The sequence below is a fragment of the Glycine max genome, chromosome 7 (assembly GCF_000004515.6).
Source record: "Glycine max cultivar Williams 82 chromosome 7, Glycine_max_v4.0, whole genome shotgun sequence".
Classification (NCBI taxonomy): domain Eukaryota; kingdom Viridiplantae; phylum Streptophyta; class Magnoliopsida; order Fabales; family Fabaceae; genus Glycine; species Glycine max.
This window is the reverse complement of record NC_038243.2, coordinates 13,520,321-13,540,904: the sequence shown is the minus strand read 5'-3', so window position 1 is coordinate 13,540,904 and position 20,584 is coordinate 13,520,321. Positions and strand designations below refer to the sequence as shown.

General features: G+C 38.6%; 1 protein-coding gene across 1 annotated transcript; it reads right to left on the bottom strand.

Annotated features, from left to right (window-relative positions):
- Positions 1 to 584: 584 nt before the first annotated feature.
- LOC100793815 (hydroquinone glucosyltransferase) lies at positions 585 to 3,084 on the bottom strand. Its single transcript, XM_041017129.1, has 2 exons — positions 2,096 to 3,084; positions 585 to 1,192 (listed from the first exon to the last, which is right to left on the bottom strand). The coding sequence occupies exons 1-2, from the start codon at positions 3,027 to 3,029 to the stop codon at positions 690 to 692; spliced, it is 1,437 nt and encodes a 478-aa protein (XP_040873063.1). The 5' UTR covers positions 3,030 to 3,084; the 3' UTR covers positions 585 to 689.
- Between the last annotated feature and the right edge of the window lie 17,500 nt (positions 3,085 to 20,584).

The following is a 20,584-nucleotide window of genomic DNA, read 5'->3' as shown; positions in this document are numbered from 1 at the left end:
CCTTTCTAGGATAAGAGCATATGAAATTATGGGAGAAAAGAAACGTGACTGGCTTGAAGCCATAGTCATCAGTGAATTGTGTTGAGTGATAACCAATGTCTAACTAAGAAGCATGACAGGTCATAGGTTCGAACCCCCGCTCATCACCTTGGGATGAGATAAATGTAAATATTTCTGTAAGTATTCTTTGAGCTCGATGTTTTTCCCTGCCTTGGACTAGGGTGCCATCTCCTCCCCATCAATTTTATTCATAAAAAAAAAAAAAAATTATGAAGCATGACACAGTTAAGCTGATAATAGGTTGATTCTGTTAAGTTCTAGTTGTATTTTCTGAACTGTGTTTAGTAATGAAAAATATAGTTTATTCCCATCATTCATCACTAGTGATACTTCTCTCTCATTTCTCAGTGATACTTCTGTCTCATTTCTCTTTAGTTATTATGGACTACCTTAGGCTAAGCATCTTAAGACACCTAGAAACACAAGCACTACACAAGTGGCATGATATATGCAAAAAATTGGTTCTGACAAATCAGGACATAACAAAACCAAAAAGTTATCCCCCAACATAAACTGTGCAAGTATGCAAAATCATTGGCAAATGGCAACCAATGAAATTTATTAGTAAGCAAATCTTACAAACAAAATTGCAAATAAACATGGTGATGATCTCATTCTAGATCAGAATTTTACATGTAACATCCATTGGTGCCAAGAATCATTGTAGACCATCTTCTTTGAGAAAGGGTCTTTGTAGAAGATCCATCTTCTTTGAGTGCATTAGTAGCAGCTTCTTTTAACTCATTCATTCTTCCACTCATTTTCCCACCTTCTTCCCCTTCCATCAGACACTTTATCACCTTCACAATTTCTTCCCTTTCCACCAAGCCATTTTCACTAACTCTTGGCCTCACTCCCACTTTGAGACCCTCACATAGCAGAACCGCATTCATTCTCTGCTCCGCAAACAGTGGCCATGTGATGAGTGGCACACCCTTTAGCACACCCTCAAGGGTTGAATTCCAGCCACAGTGAGTCAAGAATCCACCAACTGAACTGTGACTAAGGACTTGAATTTGGGGTGCCCATGAAGGAATAACCGTACCTTGCTCTTTGGTTTTCTCCAAGAACCCAGATGGCAAGATCTGCATAGGATCAACATCTTTTTGTGTACTAAAATATGCATCACGAGCTAAACTGCTTGGTGCTCTCACAACCCATAAGAACTTATGATTACTCAATTCCAAACCATAAGCCAGCTCGGTTATTTGCTCTTGTAAGAACTTATGGTAATCAAATCCAATATTGCACAATCATTAGTCCCTAATTTCGTATAACCCTATTATTGTACCGTCAAACACGTCAGTAAGCAAATCTTATAAAAGGGTTCACATGTTTGAAGACACAAGACGAACTCAAATCAAACAGTCTAATATAATGCTACAGGATTATGCTACAATAGGAGCTTAATAGTGCTAATAATCATGATGATGATCACATTCTAGATCGGAATTTTACATGTAGTATCCATTGGTGCCAAGCACAGAATAAATAGCAATTATTAGAAGGCAGAATCAGGAAAAAGAAAAAAAAAAGGCAAAGATTCCTACCAAAGCATTTCATAAAACTTATTTTCCTATACCAAACTTTTCCACTTTAGTGCTAACAGAGAAAGGGTCTTTGTAGAAGACCCATCTTCTTTGAGTGCATTAGTAGCAGCTTCTTTTAACTCATTCATTCTTCCACTCATTTTCCCACCTTCTTCCCTTCCATTAGACACTTTATCACCTTCACAATTTCACCCTTTCCACCAACCATTTTCACTAACTCTTGGCCTCACTCCCACTTTGAGACCCTCACATAGCAAAACCGCATTCATTCTCTGCTCCGCAAACAGTGGCCATGTGATGAATGGCACACCCTTTAGCACACTCTCGAGGATTGAATTCCAACCACAGTGAGTCAAGAACCACCAACTGAACTGTGGCTAAGGACTTGAATTTGGGGTGCCCATGAAGGAACAACCATACCTTTCTCTTTGGTTCTCTCCAAAAACCCACATGGCAGAATCGAAGGATCAACATCTTTTGTGCACTGAGATATGCATCACTGGCTAAACTGCTTGGTGCTCTCACAACCCATAAGAACTTATAATTACTCAATTCCAAACCACAAGCAAGCTCATTGATTTGCTCTTGTGAGAGTGTTCCACCACTCCCAAAAGAAACATACAAGACAGAACCAACTTGCTGTTTGTCCAACCATGTTTCACACTCCAACCCTTTTGTATCATCACCACCACTTTGGACAATTGGTCCAACAGGATACACAGGAGGGTACCCTCTTCCCTCCTCTTTCAATGCTCTAATAGGACTTGTTTCCATTTCTAAGAAGGTATTCATTAAGACACCATCAACAAAACGGAATCGCCAAGCACGTTGGAGAAAGGTTTTATAAACTTCACTTGATCGATCTCGAACTATGTTATTGAGATCCCGGCCATGAATTGGTACACAACCTGGTATTTTAATAGGCTCAGGAAAATCTCTGTACTCACATGATGTCTCCTTATCCAACATGGGCACATAGAAGTACCAAGAAAGTGTTGTTGCTGATATGGGGAGGTAAATATAGGACAACATGTTGAACTCCTTAGCAAAATCTAATGCGTCAAAGGCAGAAGAATCAGCCACCAAGGCCACAAAGCGAGTCCTTGAAGTTAAGGTCTTCAGGGCCTGATGTATGGAGGGCATAGAGAGAGCCACTATGAGCTGAATTTGAGTTTCTATGGTAGCCCCTTGTGGTAGGTCCTCAGGTTTCACCGGTTGAAGAAAAATAGTGTTGATGTTTGGTGGAAGAGTTTGAAGGATGGATATTGAGGCACTTGGGGGAGACACGAGTGTGGGAATTAGGCATGTGACATGAAAGTTTGGATGGAGCTGAACAAGTCTCTTGGAGAACTGAAGAATTGGGACCAAGTGGCTAAAGCCAGGACCAGGAACTACTGCTATGTGTACTGTTTTCTCCATGAAAGATTTGTGGCCAAGTACCAAGCTTATCCGGTAGAATTTAGAGGAAGTGAATCCATAGTTTTGTTTTTGTACTAGAAAGTAGTTGACTAATAGAAAGTAGTTGACTAATTGTAAGCAGAGTCTATGTGAACTCACATATATCTTCTTTTTAAGATAATCTTAAAAAATGATTAAATACTAAATCTAAATACTTTTTTATATAAGAATTTAAACTTTATCCCATTGGATACTAACAAAAGGTCTAATGATTCAATATGTGAATTATTATAAAATATTTTGTCCTTAATTTCGATTCCTAGTAAACTTTTACGGTTTCGTTACATTATGAGAGATTCTGTTTTTTTTTTCTTTTTACAAACATATATCTTCTGTTAAACTCATAATTATAGACTTGTGTCAATAACTTCCATACCTCATTTCAAGTTCTCTTTAATAGACTTCTTATAATAACAACGTTGAAAGTGATGAATTGCATACTTACACGAATCATGCACCCGTACCACGTGCCTGGTATCTATGAATAAACCGAATCGTCATTGATTAAGCAGGACATCAAATAGTACATGTGTGAGTTCATTATTTGACCATCTATTGATGGTAGGCGGGAAAAAAATTATTGCTACTTTGTGCTTATAATAATTGAAGGACTTTTGGGTTTCAAGGAAATTCATCAAGATACGTGTTTCTTAGTATAGTGTGAACAACAATAAGAAAAGTCTAACTCAACATGTTAGGATAGTAATTATCAAGAAAAATTATTAATATATATGTGCCTTAAAAGAAATTAACAAATATTTTTTTTGTTAAAGAATTAAAAAATAACAATTTGCATTCAAACGCCTAATTAATATGGTTTAGAATTTAGATTAATATGTTCATTCCAATACTGAAGTCCAAATGCAATGTTACCTAGCAAAAAGTAAGCATTGTAAGAAGTGTTTAAAAACCGTGAATTTAAAGTTGAAGGCGGCTAAATCAAAGATATGGAATTATGTTATAGAAATATCACCAATGCGGATTGAAGTTAAAGAGTTGAGTGAGAAGTTGAAAGATGTTAAGTCCTTCCAATAATATGAAAGGGAAGCAATAATATCTTAGCAGGAGAATCTCATATAGAACAGAAGATTAGCTAGGTTGTTGATGCCTTCCCCAACTCAATTAATAAAATGCCAATATGCATGCTGCAATATGAGTTATCAGAAATTCAAATACCACACTAATCAATTTTAATAAAAAAGTGTTGTTTATTTTATTTATTATTTTGTCAATATTTTTATTTAATAAGTTTTTGATTAAATTATGATAGAGATTATAACAATAATAAAAAATAAGTCTTTTATAATTTTAATTTAAATTATTCTTGACCATAAGATTATTGTAAAATGGAATAATAATAATATGAATAGATAATATATATATGATAGCCTTTAGTAGATAAATATTAATAGATCTCATTAATTAAATTGCATGTGGATATTATCATTAAAATGATTTAATTATTATAAGAATTTTACGCTGAGTCACTATTATTAGCCTTTTCTTTTTTCTGTAATAGATGTTAATCGGATTTGATTAACGGAAGGAATCTACGGAAGCGATGCTTACTACCTCAAAAGATTGGAAAGTCGTTTCCAATGACTCCTCCGCGGATTCCACATACGGCATAGAGGAAGAACAACTTACTAGGACATCTTCCTCGCCTGATACTATGACCAAATGTCCTTCCACTACAAACTTCAGCTTTTGGTGGAGTGTGGAAGGGACGACTCCTACTGAGTGGATCCATGGACACCCCAAAAGACAATTGTATGCCGGATTGATATCCATCACTTGGAATGTAACTCAGCAGGTATGAGGCTCTATCTATATTGGGAGGTCGATCTCTCCCCTCACCTCTCGGCGGTTGCCATCAAAGGCACGGACCACCATGGAACTCGGCCTCATGTGGGAGGCGTTAAATGGCAACTTCTCCAATGTGCTCTTGGGCATCACATTCAGGCTTGAGCCATTGTCGATGAGTACTTTGGCCATAACGTGTTCCATGCATTTGACCGACACATGTAAAGCCCTATTATGTCCTCTCCCCTCGACGGGGATTTCCTCTTTAGTGAAGGTGAGGTAATTGTTGGTTGTGATGTTATTGACGATCCCCTCAAAGCCTTCTACGGAGATGTCTTGGGCTACGTGAGCTTCATTCAAAACTTTTACCAACAAAGCTCGGTGAGGCTCAGAGCTCATGAGCAGCTCCAGAAGGGAGACTTTAGCTGGGGTCTTATTGAGTTGTTCCATGACTTTGAACTCACTTTGTTGGATAATGCGGAGGAACTCGCTGGCCTCCTCAAGTGATACCTTTTTCTTGCCGCAGCCCTCTCTCCCCTCGGCCAATTCCTCCGCCGGAACCTCCTCATCCGGTGTGGGGATCACCTTGACATTTTGTCCTTCGGTCACTTTTGTTTTTCCTTTAGCGTTTGCGGGTTGCGTTGGCAGGCCAAGGGGTGCGAACACGTGACCGCTGCGAGTTATGTCGCTCAGCCCAGTGATGTTGGTTACTTTGGTCGATAGAGAGGCGACGTCGATAGCTTCTTCCTTCATACCGCCCGGAGGGGCGTACCTCCACGGAACTGCGTGACTGTTCTTGTAAGGAAACAGAATAGGCCAAACACCCGACACTGTTAAGGGGTGTCGGGGCCTTTGGGGAGCCATGTCCTTGGTGAAGTGTATTATCAAGGGTTTAGGCCTTTTAGGACCTTCCTTATCTGCCGATTGCATGCATATATGTTGTTCCTCTTCCCCCTTATTGCTGACCTTAAGCCGATCTTGGTCTATCATTTGTTGTAATAGATCTCTTACCGTTGGACACGTTTCCATATCATGCAGTACGCCCAGATGCATTAAACATGAATCCTCTTTGTGTTCGCTGCGGGGAATCACACCTGCCTTTTGCAAAGCTTCGTAAATAAACCTTTTGGAGGTCATTACGTCCTTCAAAAGTTTGGGCCCGTGCGACCTACTCACCTCGATGGCATTATGTTTAGCCCGTCCTCTTGAAATGTCAACCATCCGGCTTCTATCAAGCTTTAGACCTTGTTCTTCAAGGCCAAGCACTGTTCGACTGAGTGGCCCGAGGCTCCCCCATGGTATGCACAGGTTGCGCTAGGGTTATATCACTTTGGGAATGGAGGTTGGGGGACCCTTCCCGGAATTACCACGGCCAATTGGTTGGTGATGAGAGATGGTAAGAGGTCCCTATACGTCATTGGGATCGAGGTGAAAATCTGATCCTGCCTTGGCGAGAAGTTCCTTGCCATGTTGGAGCCCAAGCCAAGGTGGGCATTGTTGGCTGGGTGAGGCCGAGTTGGAGTCGGAGCCTGAGAAGCTCCCCCTTGTGGGGGTGTGGGCGCCCTTGGCTGGGCGAGCGCTGTGTCAGAAGAGCCCCGGGCGCGAGCCGAAAAACTCGGGTGATGTTGTGCGTATTAGTGGGTACCATGGGGGGGTTTGTGGTGGCTTGGGCCACGCAGGTGTTGAAGTGACAGTATGGGCATCCCCCTCTTTCTTTTTTGCCCCAGTTGTTCTGGTCCTCCTACCACTGGCACCTATTGGGGAGACGTAATCAAACTTCCCTCTCTTTAAACCCACCTCGATCCTTTCTCCAATGAAAACCAAGTCTGCGAAGCTAGAGGGCATGTAGCCTACTAATTTCTCATAGTAGAATACAGGCAAGGTATCCACCATCATAGTAACCATTTCTCTCTCGACCATGGGAGGGGCTACTTGCGCTGCTAGGTCCCTCCAACGTTGAGTGTATTCTTTAAAAGACTCGTGTTCCTGTTTAATCATGTTTTGCAGTTGAGTTCGATAGGGAGCCATGTCAGAGTTGTACTGATACTGCCTAAGGAAGGCCGTAATCAGATCCTTCCAGATGCGGATGCGGGAAGCTTCTAGGTTAGTGTACCAGATGACTGCAGCCCCAGCCAAACTATCTTGAAAGAAATGCATCAATAACTTATCATCCCTGGAATATGCACCCATCTTTCGACAGTACATTTTTAGGTGATTCTTAGGACAAGTCGTCCCAATGTACCTATCGAAGTCAAGTACCTTGAACTTCAGAGGGATGACGACGTTCGGCACCAGGCACAGTTCGGTCATGTCTGCGAACAGATAATCGCTGAATCCTTCAACAGCCCTCAATCTCTCTTTGATGAGATTGAGTTTCCCCTTTCCTTCCACTGCCAGGGGTGGCCCTCCCACGGACAGAAACATTGGCTGTGTTAGGTGGTTTCGAGGCTCTCCCCTGATGTTGGGTTGAGGTAGTGCGTTGGGCGCCGGCCCCTCAGCGGGAAACGGGGAGTAGGAGTCAACGTCTCCCTGAGCGTGCTCTCGAGGATTCTCGTGGACCGTGTTAGGATGCCGAGGAGGCTCCCCTTTGAGGATGAGGGGGGAAACATGATCCATGTCTTCATGCATGGCTGGTGGTGTGTAGTTGGGTGGTAAACTGTAGGGGTAAGCACCTCGGTTGTATCCCGGATGGGGGTTGCTGATATGTCCTGATGTGCTTCTCTCTCGTCCCACCATGTTTGGAACGGGATGGTGCGCAGCAGTCGGGAGAGCCGGGTCTGCCTCGGCAGCCGTGCTAGTAGCAGTGGCGGTGGCCGCGTTACTCTCCATTAGTTGTTTCATCCCTAGCATGGCCTCCATCATAGAAGTCATTTGTTCTTTGAAAGCCGACATGTCGACTTTCATATGTTCCTGCACTTCCTCTAGGTTACTCATCGTCCTTGATTAGGATTTGGTGCGATAGGGATGCCTTGGGGCGCGTTTAGTTATGGCGTCTTTCCTAAAGAGACCAAATGTAAGGAGTACGTAGTGAAGAATGAATGCATGCTAGAGATAAAGTGTGGGAGTGATTTGATTCGCACTGATTTTTTGGAGTAAAATCATGGGGTAAACTCATTTTATTCAGAAATTTATAACTAGCCAAGATCTGAATGACAATACAAACTCCCTAACGACTCCTAATTATATGGACCATCAAGTCTATCATATGCTGACAATAGCTGAGGAGCCCGTGGATTTCCTCGGGGGCGGAGTACACGTCCGCCATTGCTTTGGCCTTTGCCAGTAATCGGGGAAGCTTGTGACTCCCGTTTAAAGTGAGAGCAAACCGGTCCATCCACATCGTCGCTTCTTGATGTAATGAGTCAATCACTCTTCCTCTAGCCTCCTTTTCTGCGTACACTTGGGCGTATTCGTCCGCCACTTTGTGCTCGTGGGCGGTGGCCAAATTTAATTCTTCTTTGTACTGGCTGATGATGGCCAACATGTTTGTTTCGGTCTCACATAACTGCTGAGACAAACTCCTTTTTGACCTTAGGCAAGTCTTCAATTTGTCCTTCAGAATTATGCCATCTAATCGCAATTGGTCTCTTTCCTCTCTTTGGAGCTTAAGTTCGTTGTTACTGCCCCACTGAGCCCCTCGGAACTTGTTTCGGCCATGTTCTTCCTTGCTGGCCCTCTTGGTCTCTTGCTCTAAGGCCTTGGTGGTGGCTATGTTGACGTCTCTTAGTTCGGCATTCTTTTTTCGGATCCTAACAGCCGCTGACTTGAATTTTTCTTTACCTTCCGCTGACGTCTCTTTCCCCTAAGTTCTTTGTCCTTCTTTTGCACTCTTTCCCATGCCTTACGGACCCTCTGAAGCATGCCCGCGTTGGTGCTATTGAAGAAGAGCACGAAATTTTGTGCTCTAAAAGAGCTCTGAAATCTGAAGTTTAATATTCAAATGATCAAAGTTAAAAAAATGCACACACATGGCCTCTATTTATAGCCGAAGTGCCACACAAAATTGGAGGGAAATTTGAATTTCAATTCAAATTTCACTTGAATTTGAAATTGAATTTGTGGAGCCAAACTTTGGAGACAAAATTTCACTAATTATGATTAGTGAATTTTAGTTATGGTTCAACCCACTAATCCAAGATCAATTCCAAGATTCTCCACTAAGTGTGCTTAGGTGTCATAAGGCATGTAAAGCATGAAGGACATGCACAAAGTGTGACTATATGATGTGGCAATGGGTTGTGGTAAGCAAATGCTCACCTCCCCCTCTAAAATTTAATTGGATTGGGCTTCTACCAATTCAATTAAATTTATTTCCAACCACACACATCAAATATTCACTTAGTGCGTGTGAAATTACAAAACTACCCCTAATACAAAAACTAGTCTAGGTGCCCTAAAATACAAGGGCTGAAAATTCCTATATTTCTAGGGTACCCTACCTACATTATGGAGCCCTAAATACAAGGACCAAAATTAATGAAACTTTAATCTAATATGTACAAAGATAAGTGGGCTTATACTTAGCCCATGGGTCCAAAATCTATCCTAAGGCTCATGAGAACCCTAGGGTCTTCTCTTGCATCTTTGGCCCAATCTTCTTGGAGTCTTCTATCCAATGCCCTTGAGGGGTAGGATTGCATCATTCCCTCCCCCTTGAAAAGGATTTGACCTCAAATCCAAAGGTTCTTGAAACTCATGGAGTTTTTTCTCAACACTTGTAAAAAGAATAAAAACATATGTATTAGTGATGTTGGGTATGTTAGAGTACGGTAAGGATGGAAAACCCCTTTCCTGGACATCTTCCCATGAGAGAATATAGTTCTTCACCAACTCAATGAGTGGTGCTACAAGTATAGAAAAATATGGGACAAACCTTTTGTAAAAGTTTGTTAAGATATTGAAGCCCCAAATTTCCCTTATACTTGGTGGAGTAGGCCACTCAAGAATGACCTTTATTCTTTTAGGGTCCATGGGAAGCCCTTGATCACTATTTAAAAAGTTAGGGAAACTAATGGAATAAAACATACCTTTTTCTTTATTTTCATGTTGATTATTCCTACAAAAAATTACGACAAACCTAAGGTGTCCCACATGAGAACCTAGGTTTGCATTGAAACAAAAAATAAGAACAAACCTACCTAATGAGTCCCTATGTACACAAATCATGAAGATGTTGGATGCATGAGTGATTTTACAAAAGAGTGTTGCACCACTTAACACATTCATCATACCGCCTATCATAGGGATTTGGTGCCTAATAATGCTTATTTTGGGCACCAACAACGCACAAGGATTTAAGCTCTTGCAAACCAAACACTCATCCAACAACTCCTTTACTTGAGGAATAAACTCAAGCCTAAGAGGTGTGACAATGCTAACAAGTGTCTTTTTACAAAGGAGAAAATGTGGAGGTTGTCTAAGAGGGGAAATTTCTTTGATATTTGTCTTTATTTCAAAATGTATTTCCTTGTTAGCTAACCTCTTGGAGGAGACACTTACCTCCTTACACTCCTCCTTAACCATTAAAGGTTGTCCTTCTTCTTGGGGGTAGATTTCTTCACTAGATTCTTCCTCTTTTGCTTCTTCACTTTCACTAGAGGAAGGTGAAGTAGTAGCCTCATCTTGGCTACTATAAATGTCTTGGCCCCTCATAATCATGGTTTTCTTGGTGGGGCATTGAGAAGTAAAGTGTCCTCTTCCAACACATTTAAAGCACTTCATGGAGCTAGTCTTCTCTTGCATACTAGCCTTAAAGGGTTGCTTTTCTATTGTCTTCCCCTTATCATCTTTGGGCTTAGAAAGAGTCACCCCTAAGATGCCTTGACCTTGGTCTTTCTTTGGATAAGAGTTAGAGCCATAAGATTTTGAAGTAGAGTTCCTTATAAGTTGTTGCTCTACCCTTATTTCCCAATCTAAGTTAGCCTCTACATTGTCCTTCCCATGGAAGTATGGGAGGTAAATGTTAGCCTCTTGAGGCTTTCTTTCCTTTTCTTTCCTATGGGAGTGAGGTCTAAGATTTGACCTATGCCTTCCTTCGTAATAGTCACGAAGTTCTTCACTTAGGCTCTTGCAAGAGTTATGACTACTATAGGAGGCATGTTTTTCTCTTTTCATTTCTTTCATGATTTTTCTTCTTTCTTCCTCTCTTATTTTCTTTCTTTCATCTTGACTTATTTCTTCCACTCTTTTTTTTTCTTTTTCTTTTCTCTCTTGTTTTTCTTTCCACAACTTAAGGAATCTCAACTCATCTAATATCTTATACAAGGGGTCCTTAGGAGTAGAACCCTCACCATTAACACTAGATGAAGAATGAAAACACATGTTGGTTCCTAAGTTATGGTTCTTTCTTGTTGGGGGTTTGAAAAAAGGTAAAAGAAACTATGGTTGAAACTAGCCAAAATAAACACTAAAAGAGGTGTGAAAGATAAGGTAAAAACTAATTGATAAAAGGCAAGCTATCTAGGCAGTTTGACAATGGATGATAAAGGAAATAAGCTATGAAAGTAAGAAAGAAATTAAAGTGCAAGAAATGCAAACTAGGTGGATCCTAAGAGTGTTTGGTTGACCTCATTTAAGGTTCCCAACAAAACACTCACTATCCTAAGGGAAAACTTTCTAAAATTATTATACACAAATGGAAGTAGGGTGACCTATTGGAGGCTCCCAACTTACTTCCAATGAAAGGCCTTTTTGTTACAAAGTTTGAAAGCAAAGAAAATTTCCAATTACAAATTACAAAAAAAAAAGTCCTCAATTTTGGTGGCTATTCTCTCTTTTGTGTTTCACTCAATTTGGAGTGCTTATTCCAATATCTCTTAAGGTGGTTGGCTCCTTGCTTCTTGACTCAAATTCTTCAAGGGATGACATCAATCCTCCTTTCTAATTCCCTATATGGCAACTCACAAACAAGGAAACAAAGAGACAAGCAATAACCAAAGACCAAAAAATGAGATGAAAGCTAAACCAAAAGAGTTTTGACAAGACAAATTTTCAAGGATGATTCAACAATTAAAGCAATGAAAAGCTCATAAAAGCAAGGTAGGACTCAGAGAAACTTAGAATGGCTCTAGAGTAGAGTAAAAAAACTATAAAAAAAAGACTCAAGAAACCTCTAGTTTTGGCACTTGTTTTCACAATAATTTTCAATTGAAATTTCAGAACTATGATTGGTATAAAATAGGCACCAATTATAGAACAAATTTTGAGTCAAAACAACAAGCACACTTCCCTTTCACTTTTTTTTCCTGGACACTGATTTTTCTGCCAACTTGTGTGATTTTTCTTATTTTTTCCTTTAATCCAAATCGCTTGGTTTTTTTTATAATTTTGGTCCAGATGTCTAGAAAATTCAGTAAAAATTTCAGCTCAAAACACGTAGTGACCAATTCCCAGTAATTTATAAAAGTTCATATGTTCAAGCTGCCATCACCAGCGATTTCAACCTAGAAATCAAGAGTAGTGTTTATGTTGCTTAAGGCTTAGATAGTTACAATTTGTGTTTGCTTATGCTCAATTATCTTGAATAACACAATTCAAGAGAGCTTAAGACTTATTTGATTAACAAATCCAACCAGACCTCAGCACCACAACTCAACTTCATCATAGGCATCATGTAGGAAACTTAGAAAAAAAAAAATAGTTTAACAACAAGACTACTTCTAGGAATTGATTTAGAACATGTTATGAACTAAATAACATGCATGAATTAGACTCAAAATTCAAAAGATTGGCTAAGAATGACAAGAATACATGAACAAATGTATCTAGAATTCAATAAACAAAATAAAAATTAAACACAAACATAGAGCATAATGTGACAATTACTATGACTAAACATGACTCTAAGACAACATGGATTAAGTGATTTACACTTAGATTTTTGTGTTTTTTTTTCTAATCAATATTTTGGAAGAAAATTTAGATCTAAAGGTTCAGCACAAGAATATTATGAATGAAAATTGATAGAACCTAAAATCAACACAAAAACATGATTCAAGAGTAGATCTACAAAATTTGAACCATAGAAATGCAAGAACAAGTGTAGATCTAAGATTTAATCGGTTTATTTTTTTTTTAATCTACTCTAAATAGCACCAAACAACAAGCCAATGGAGGATATACATGGAGAATAAGATGAAGAACAAGGAATTAAAGAGAATTCATCGAACAAAAAGATAGAGGAAGCAAAAGAACATCACCTAGATGAAGATGCTCTTCATACCACATGATGTAAGCTCCATTGGAGCTTGTAGGCCTAGGATCTTCTTCATCAATGGATTCCTTTGATTCTTGGAAGATGAATGGCAGTGGAATGGAGAAGGAAGAGAGAGAAGAGACTCCACTTCAAGGAGAAGATGAGTCTAGAAGAAGCTCACCATCATAGGAGGCCATGGATAAGAGCTTGGAGGAAGAAGGAGATGAATGAAGGGAAAGGGAGAGAAGAGCACGAAATTTTGTGCTCTAAAAGAGCTCTGAAATCTGAAGTTTAATATTCAAATGATCAAAGTTAAAAAATGCACACACATGACCTCTATTTATAGCCTAAGTGTCACACAAAATTGGAGGGAAATTTAAATTTCAATTCAAATTTCACTTGAATTTGAAATTGAATTTGTGGAGCCAAAATTTCACTAATTATGATTAGTGAATTTTAGTTATGGTTCTGCCCACTAATCCAAGATCAATTCCAAGATTCTCTACTAAGTGTGCTTAGGTGTCATGAGGCATGTAAAGCATGAAGGACATGCACAAAGTGTGACTATATGATGTGGCAATGGGGTATGTAAGCAAATGCTCACCTCCCCTCTAAAATTTAATTGGATTGGGCTTCTACCAATTCAATTAAATTTATTTCCAACCACACACATCAAATATTCACTTAGTGCATGTGAAATTACAAAACTATCCCTAATACAAAAACTAGTCTAAGTGCCCTAAAATACAAGGGCTGAAAAATCCTATATTTCTAGGGTACCCTACCTACATTATGGAGCCCTAAATACAAGGACCAAAATTAATGAAACCTTAATCTAATATGTATAAAGATAAGTGGGCTCATACTTAGCCCATGAGCCCGAAATCTACCCTAAGGCTCATGAGAACCCTAGGGTCTTCTCTTGCATCTTTGGCCCAATCTTCTTGGAGTCTTCTATCTAATGTCCTTAGGGGGTAGGATTGCATCAGCGAGGACGAGATTGTAATTAATGCAACCCCTCGTCCCCATCAAGGGAACATTTGGGAATTCCCCACACGAAATAAGAATCCCAGTTCTTCCTTCTTTCCATCGGGGGAACCAATTGACAGACCCTCCTTCTTTGCTTGCTAAGATTTGGTCCCAGTTTGCCTCCTTTTTCTCGGTGCATGAGCGGTGGCCTTCTAGCGGGCAAACGTGTCTCACCTCTTGGTGAAAAAGGTGTGAAACCAACCATATGTAGAGGGCCGGTGTACAGCAAACGATTCTTGCACTACTCTTCTCACATCTTCGGTCAAACGTGTCATATAGATCGGCCAAGATAGTGACAACCGGGCTTTCCTTGTAGTCGTAAAAGGCGAGAAAAACATCAATCGTTGCCCGATCCACCAACCCATCCACATTTGGAAAGAGGACCACCCCGATGATCAAGAGTGCCAGGATGTCCATGAACGGGGCCTATTCATCTTGACTTGCCAAGGTTCTTGCCTTTGCTTCCAAATATTTCCTCGGTACTCCAACCTCCCCATTTTCGACTTGCTTTCCTCGGTCCAATTCCTGTGTCGAGATTTTGACTATTTTGGAAATTCTAGCCAATGAGGGATAGAAGCCTGAGAAAAGATACGGTTTCCTTCCTCCCATAGGGCATCCCAGGATCTCTTCAAACTCTTCCACCGTGGGTGTTAACTGGAAGTCCCCAAAGGTGAAGCACCTCAAAGGCTAGTCATAATATTGGGCGAGGGAGGCAATGGCCTCCGTGGAGACCTTCGCCATGGTTAGGTCCCAGATCTTACCATAGGTCTTGCGAAAGGCTCGTCGCTGGAGTTGACCCATCAATTGTCCTAACTCTTTCAAACTAGCGACTCCTAGGCTCTTGATCTTGACTTGATAGAACCTCTTTTTGAGCCTAGGCGCCTGACTCGATCCCATGTTTTTACTAAAGTGGAATAAAAACCTGTGCGAATCAAGACTCCGACATCGGTTACGGAAAAATGGATGAATGCATGAAGAAATGCTTATGGCCCAGATGCATTTTACAAATACGAGAGCCCAGGAGATCATCTCTTTCTTAAATACAGCACAGCGCCCGGTGCATGCATTTAAGAAGGTGGTATGGACCTTCCGACTTCTCGTGACAAAATGAGGGGATCAAAATGCAACTTGTGCATGATGACATGATGCAGATGCAAAAAAAAAAAGAACAAGGAGATGTACACAACATGGCAATATCCACAAATTATCATACAGCAAAAGGTGCATATGTCATTTAAGTTTATGTGCATGGTAGTGTTTAAAAGACACGTAGCGTGTTCGCTTCGTGCCCCTATTTTAGGGACCTAAAAGGGAGGAACTAAAAGGCTTTTAGTGATAATTCCCAAGGTGGTCATATCTCTCTTGATGGTTTCTAAAGGTATCATCCCCTTCAAAAAACATATTGCGGCAGTAGGGACTACCAGCAACAACATGTTATCAAAGAGAACAACTCTAGATGAGGGTTCACTGTTATTAAGCAAGTCGGAGACCCAGCATGACCACAGATTCACCTCCACTCCTTATGTTCCCATGGACCCGGGTATAGGGCCCCTTTTCAACTCACCGTGTGTGCAAATAGTGTTGGTGTTTGTGTGCATCAAATGAATAAATATTTATCTCATGCATAAAAACACTCTAAAAGAATCAAAGAGTTATATACAAGAACGTAAGAGAAATAAAAGGAAACCGAAAAAAGAGGAAGTCATGATTTTGCACGAGATTAGAAGGCCTAACTCTCTAAAAATAGTCCCCAATGGAGTCGCCAACTGTCGCAACCTACCCTTTGGCGGGAGGGCGACGTGAGACTCACGGGTGCATCTTCCAAGGGAGGAAAATGCACAGAGTCACCACCAACGTTTATTTGAGGAAAACGTCGGAAAAACCGGAAAGATGTGGTCTACGAACTTTAATCGTGAAAGGTTCTAGAGTTGTTTTTATGCACGGGGAATGTATTAGCACCCCACGCGTCCATCACAAGGGATGACAGCCTTTAATCAAGTGTGCAAATATGACTTCAAGATGTTTTTCCTTTTTTATGTCTTTTTGTATTTTTATGCTTTTTATATTTTTTATTTTGGTGTGGTCGACAAGGGTGTTTCCCTCGCTCCTACATATCCTCAATTGCGATGAGGAAATCAGACCTATGTAGTTCTTTCGGAACTAAACGTTGGTTAAGTTGTTTTTATCTTCTTTTCCGCAAGATAGATTTTAATTGAACAAAGGTCACTTAAGGTGTTTAGACCATTTAAATGATCTTTTGATTTTGAAAGGAGAGAAACGTTAAGGCGTTGGACCATTAACGATCTCTTGAGGTGGTCAACAAAAGCGGTAAAGTTACACATTGATTTTATGCTTTTAAACAGTCCATGTCAACCGATAAAAGCAAAGATGACCATTTAAGGCGTTGGACCTTAAAACGGTTTTTAGTGATTTTTGCGGACAAAAGCTTGATTTGTGAGTTGATTTTAGCATTAGTTTCACTTTGGTTATTAGTCAATTCATTTGAGGAAATTTCCAAAGAAAAACGTCCGATTGATTTTTTTGATTATTTTATTCAAAGATATTTTGATTATTTTATTATTATTTTACCTTTTTTTTTATTTAACCGAGGTTACGGCGTGAACAATCGGTTGAATTTTATTTTAATAGTGATTAAACAAGATTACAACATAAATGATTGGTTGAAATTCATTTTATCATTTATTAGGCGATATAACAACTTAAATAAATAGTTAAAGCACGTTAAAAGGGGTACGAAAAACAAACCAAATGAAAATAAAAGTACGCAAAACAAGTAGGGACCACTAAGGGTACATAGAATGAATTGAAAGATGTAGGTTTCCTATTTAGGAACAGTGTTAAAGAGAAAGTGTAAGTTTCTTATTTAGGAACCAGTGTTAAATTGTAGCGCAATGTGTTAAACGTGTTTATAACACGAGTGTAAGGTCGTGGGTATTGTATAATTCATGAGCAGTGTCTGCATGCAAAAAATTATTTTAGGGGTTGGACCTAAATCAAGAGGAAAAGGCCCTGACGGAGTCTTTGGAGTGTAGGCCTTGGGGGTAAATACACCTGGGTTTGAGTGCTCCTTTAAGCCTGTGCTGATCCCACATGGTTGGAGCATTCTCGCAAAACAGCGTGACCCTGACTGATCTCCCTATGATTTTACTTAGTGAAAGTAACCTGACATACCCATGTTGTGGTGTGTCTTGTTATGTACTCCTAAGCGCCCCAGGGTGGTTTTTCACTAACATGGTACCACATTGCATATAGGCTTGAGTCTTAGCATAACTGTTGCATACGCTTGCTAATTGTTTATTATGAAATTGATGTGCTATTATGTATTGATCGGAGTGTGTGATTCATGTGTAATGTGATTGATGATTGAAAAGTGAATTTTAAATGACAAAGTGGTGGAATTACGTGAGTTATGTTTAATTAAGTTGTATCTCATTTATATGATATGTATATCTAGTTTTATTGTTTCTCTATTAGTTAGAAATGTGATAACTCGCTCCCTATGTGTTGTTTGTGTTTGGATCCTGTGATGATCTTGAACTTTGTGTTCGGGGGAGTAGATGACTAGGTGAATTGCTTTAAGGAACCTTCTGCTGAAAGACGTTGGGACACAATGCTCTGATAGGATGTGACATTGGGGTATAGGTTTCTATATTAATTATATGAAGTCTTAGGTGGCCTTGTTTTAAGCTGAGATGACTTTATTATTTATTTGGACAAGTTTGAATATGATGTAAAAGAAAGTGAATGTGAGCCTTTTACCTTGTTGAGAATATTTTATTTAAATGTATTTTAAAAACTTTTAATTAATTATGATTTCTTTTCCTTTTATTAGTACATATATGTATGGGGTAGAGAGTGTCACAACGGGTAGCTGCAGCTGTTGTTGAGGATGTTTAGCATGTAGATCATGCCGCTGACGAGATTTATGAGGAGCATCAAGAGCCAATTATGAATCATGTAGGAGGAGCATCAAGAGTTAGTTACGAATCATGTTGCTAACAAGGTTTTCCAGGTGGGCCCCATGATACATCAGTGTTGACGTCATATGCTGATCATGTGACAGTCAGGGTTTGGGCAGGAGAGGTAGTTATTTGTTTAATTACATCATATTTGAATAACTATCTATCATTTTAATTTACCTAATTAATTTTAATTATTTGCAAGAATGTAATGAGTTGAAGTTGGCCTCTTATGGAAAGAAGGTATAGAAATTTGGAAGGCTTGAACTTGAAATTGAAGGCATAGTGACTACTATAGGATTAAGTTCTCTAATTACATGTGCATTGGAAATAGGTGACAGGGGACTTTTATCTTCTTTTACAGAGAGAGAAAGGTAACACAAGGGAACTAACATTTTTAATTATACCTTGATGCAAGTACTTTTTTCTTTGTTTGATTAGCTTTGTTGGAGAGAAAGAGAAACAAGGATGACATTATACCTTGATGCAATCACATAACCCATATCGGTAATATTCATCCATTTAGCCATGGTTACTTGCACGTAACAATTTTAATTAGTATTATTAAAAAAAATATTTATCCATGAATATGTAATAAAAAACTTATATACCATGGATAATCCATCAACAAGTAGCGGCCGCTTTAACTCCTCATATTTGTCTATGCCACTAAGCATGTGTATATACTCATCAGACCATTGTGCAAGTTCTTTCACCAAATGATTATGAACCAAAGGCCATGAATCTTCACCATACCTAATAAGGTAGCAATTACATGTTATCCACAATTACCATCAATTTTGACATCGACAATGTTTTCAATGAAATCATGAATGCATGGATGAAATTGATCCAACATGGGCATCTTCCTCTTTGGTTTTGTTTGTTCAGATGATGGTGTAGAACGTTTCAGTGTGGAATTGTTATTTTGCACCAAATGTAATGCATTGACATACTCTCAGTAAGACGGATCACGCTTTGTTGATCTTTGATGTTTAGTCATATGTTTCTTTTGAGCACCTTTTGTTTTGACCTTTTCAGGAGGAGTACACATAGAATTTAGATCAGAATAGGCAATTTCCCAAAATTTACTCTTTAGAGTCATTTTGCCACATACATCAAGCTCTTCAAACTGCTTGGATATGGCTTCCATCTCTCGAGTTATGCAAATACGTTCCTGAAAGATAAAAATACAAAATTTAGTCCCTGAAAGTGTAAAAAGTGCAACAAATATGTCATACCGTTAACTTTCATCCGTCACCGTTAATAAAATACCCTACGTGACACAGAGAGACAAATTTGTCACTTAAATAATTGCCAACGTGGATTGCCAACATAATAACATATTTGTCATAATATTTTTTTGACTTTTCATCTTCCCATTTCGCTGACAAATGCGTCCCTGAAGATGAAAATGCAAAATTTAGTCCCTGAAAGTATAAAAAATGCGACAAATATATCCGGACGTTAATAATAAATTGTGACTAATTATTTTTATTATTATTATTATGTGTTTATAATTTACTATTCCTATTTGTTTAGTTCTTATGCAATATATTTTTTTAAATTTCCTTTTAATATATATATTTTTATTATTTTGATTTCCTTGTCAAACCTTAATCTTTGCTGTTAAAAAAAACTTTATCTTATTTAGATTGAAAATAGTATGTCGAGAGTTTTGAGTAGAAAAAACACAACCGATCGCGAAACCAAATTTATTTATTTTAAAAAAAAGAATTTAATCAACTATTTTTTTTAAAAAAAATCTCACAAAATTTAAACTAGATAAAGCTAAAGTGAAATTATAAGTCGTTTTCCTTAATCAACTAGAGTTGTGAACGCCCGGGCTCATACTCCTATTTGAATATTACCAACATATGTTTATTCTCAGATTTGAGATTTCTTAATTGTTAAATATTAATAATCTTTTAAAAAATGTACAAAAAATTAATTTAAATATTCAAACAGATAATACAGACTGGAAAGGCTGCTAATGTAAAAAGATGTAACATTCTGTGAAAAGACTACTAATGTAATTACAATTCAAAGAACAATGTCAAACACACATAAAATATAAGGTTCCATCTTGAATTAGGGTCTCTGATCCCAAATAATAAGCCTCGACAACTTCAATGGTCTGCAACAATAAATGCATACAATAAGTAAATAAAAATGAATCACAAAGTAGACAAAGAAAAATAGCTTACATGTACTTGAAGCATTTGAAGATCAACATTTCATTGTCCCTTGGTTCTGCAAAGGTGAACAATCACCTTCATTAAAGTGCAGGTTTTTTTCGAAAGCCCAAGTAATATTATTTGGAAACAACCAAAATTGAATCTAACTAAATAATAAATATAGCATAGAAAAATCAAACCCACAAACATAGAATAAAACATAATAATATTTGTATTGTTGATAGCAATGTATAAACAGAAACAAAAGTAAAAAAAAAAATTGTTCATTACCCGAGGGTAATTAAATTACAGACATAATATATCAAAATAAAA